Source organism: Orbicella faveolata, unplaced genomic scaffold (genome assembly GCF_042242905.1).
Source record: "Orbicella faveolata isolate gen_17 unplaced genomic scaffold, um_ofav_v1 contig_25, whole genome shotgun sequence".
NCBI classification, from domain to species: Eukaryota; Metazoa; Cnidaria; class Anthozoa; order Scleractinia; family Merulinidae; genus Orbicella; species Orbicella faveolata.
In genome coordinates this window covers 7967501-7970008 of record NW_028301553.1, presented here as the reverse complement: position 1 = coordinate 7970008, position 2508 = coordinate 7967501, and the positions used below count along the sequence as shown (strand labels likewise).

General features: G+C 42.3%; 1 protein-coding gene across 1 annotated transcript in view; it reads left to right on the top strand.

Annotated features, from left to right (window-relative positions):
• Positions 1–494: 494 nt before the first annotated feature.
• The window catches only part of LOC110044201 (uncharacterized), a 7842-nt gene continuing 5828 nt past the window's right edge, over positions 495–2508 (top strand). Inside the window, exon 1 of the mRNA XM_089293294.1 lies at positions 495–2508. This exon is cut by the window's right edge and continues 292 nt beyond it. Coding sequence (XP_089149420.1) covers positions 569–2508 — 1940 coding nt within the window. The 5' untranslated portion in view covers positions 495–568.

The window sequence follows — 2508 nt, the reverse complement described above, 5'->3', positions numbered from 1 at the left end:
ATGTGTGGGTTCGTCTACTGGCGTTGGTCTGAATCTCCCACAAAGATCCTGTTTAGGTTTCTTGTTCTCTAAACTTTAACTTCTATTGGTTGTTTCAAGAACTTTGTAGTTTGTCTGTGAGAGTCGTTTGAAAGTGTTTGGGTTAGTATTCTAAAGGATGTTTAATCTTCCAAGGCTAGTTTGTCCGTGTGGCCCAGTCATAGTTACCGATCGAAGGTGTTCATTGGCTAAGTTAGATTAGATGAAGAGTCTTGGTACCTCCTTGTCTCAACAGTAACTAACCAACACGTTTACCTTATTTTCTTTTACAAATGTTGAGGTTTTGCCTGTTTTCGTTTTGCTCTGCAGAAGTCCTTTCCTAAAATATTAGTGTTTCTTTAATAATTCCTTTTTGTACAAGTTTCCAATCGAGCAGTACAATAATGGTTTGTGTATATTAGGTGCGTTTACATAATGACTTTCTTCCACAATAGTGCCTCCAGAGATTCTTGCTCGAGGACCTTTGGCTTTGGAAGCCTACAGAACGGCCCTTGCTGAGGGGAGGACGTTCGACAAGAGGGTGCCAATCATGTTGATTGGACAGGACCGCTCAGGAAAGACTAGCTTAAAGAACTCACTTATGGGAAAACCGTTCAACCCTGACGAAGACAGCACTGTAGGGATCAAAGTTGATCCTTCTCATTTCAAAGTTTCAACTGAAGTTTGGAAAGCAGGGGAGAAGAACCAAGACACAAATTCTGAGACACCTATTTCCTATGAACACCATGCAGCCCGATTGACCGTCCAACATCTGAGGCAAAAAGAAATCATGTCTAAGGAAAGTGATCCAGAGTTTACTCAGGATTTCACATCAGATGTGGTACCTAATGAAAGTAGCGAGGATTCCACTAAAAGAGACGTAAATGACTCAATTTCGGCTTCATCCACTTCAGTTGTGGCTAATGGTGCTATTCTTGATGATGATAACTTGTCTGAAGTTTCTAAAGACTCCCGATCTAGTGAAACGTCCCATGTTAAGACATCCAGCGATCCAAACCCCAGTATTGACAGCATACCTGGCATGCCAGACGATGTAGCAATTTTGATTGAAATGTTGCTGCGAGAAGTTGATAAGGTGGAAGACAAAGAGGACCTATATTCAGTGTTGTGGGATTTTGGTGGACAATCGGTATACTATGCAACGCATCCACTCTTTCTTACTCCAAGAGCGATCTATTTATTAGTTAATGACCTCAGCCGAAATCCACATGAAAGAGCCAAATCAGTTATGAAGCAAGGAATGTTTACAAAATTTGAGGACAGCTTTGATTTCAAAACCAATTTGGATTATCTTGAGTTCTGGATGTCGTCTATTGCTTCCTTAGCCGTTGACGATATAGCTGGCCAACAAGGTCCCAAATCTGAAATGTTGCCAGACAGGCTTCCCCCAGTATTCTTAGTGTGCACTCATGCTGACATACCCTATGATGGTGGTGATTCTACCACACTCGCCAATGAGGTATTTGGTTCTCTACAGACCAAACCATACGAAACCCACTTATATCACGAAGTCTTTGTTGTGGATAATACCAAGTCTGGCAATGAATTTGAGTGTTCAGAGGTTGTGCGCTTGCGTAAGGAGGTTCTTGACGTTGCTAAGGAACTCCCACAGATGAAAGAGGCCATTCCAATCAAGTGGTTAAGATATGAGAGGGCACTTCAAGTCATGAAAGAAGATGGCCACAAGTGCATTCCCCTTGACCGTGCAAAACAAGTTGCATCAGAAGTATGTAATATCGTTGATGATGATCAATTCTATACCCTGCTGAATTTTCTGCATGACCAGAGAATTGTGATTCACTTTGCTGACACTCCAGAGCTAAACAGATTGGTGGTCTTGGACCCTCAGTGGTTGATTGATGTGTTCAAGGAAGTAATAACAATTAGGCCCTATCACGGAAAAGAGAAGGAATTTAAAAAATTGTGGTGCAAGCTTGAGAAAGAGGGGATCCTGGAGGAAAAGCTATTAGACCATGTTTGGGCGCCTTTATTTGACAACAGAGAAACCCCTGAGAGTCTCATTGCAATCATGGAGCAGTTCAGCTTGCTTTGTCCTTTGCCTTCTTCTGATGAGTCATGTAGTAAGCAGTACCTGGTTCCATCGATGTTGATGTTTCATCCACTGGAGGACATCGCGGAACTGATTAAATCGGCACAAATACCTTCTCTTTTTCTTAAATTTGAATCTGGTCATGTTTTGCGTGGTTTATTTCCCCGACTGGTGCTGCAATTCTTTCAGTGGGCCAAAGATGAAAGTATGATTCCAGTAAATCCTCAGTTGTACCACAATTTCGCCAGTTTTTACATCTCTGAAGACGAAAACTGCTCTGTAGTCCTCCTGTGCCATTCATTTTCCATTGAAGTTGTTGTTCACCAAGGGAACTCCAGTAATGGCCAGTTCGCAGGCATTCCACAATCAAAGCTTTCTTTGTCTGCAGATGTTAGCTGTGACGCCTGTGCTCGTGCAGT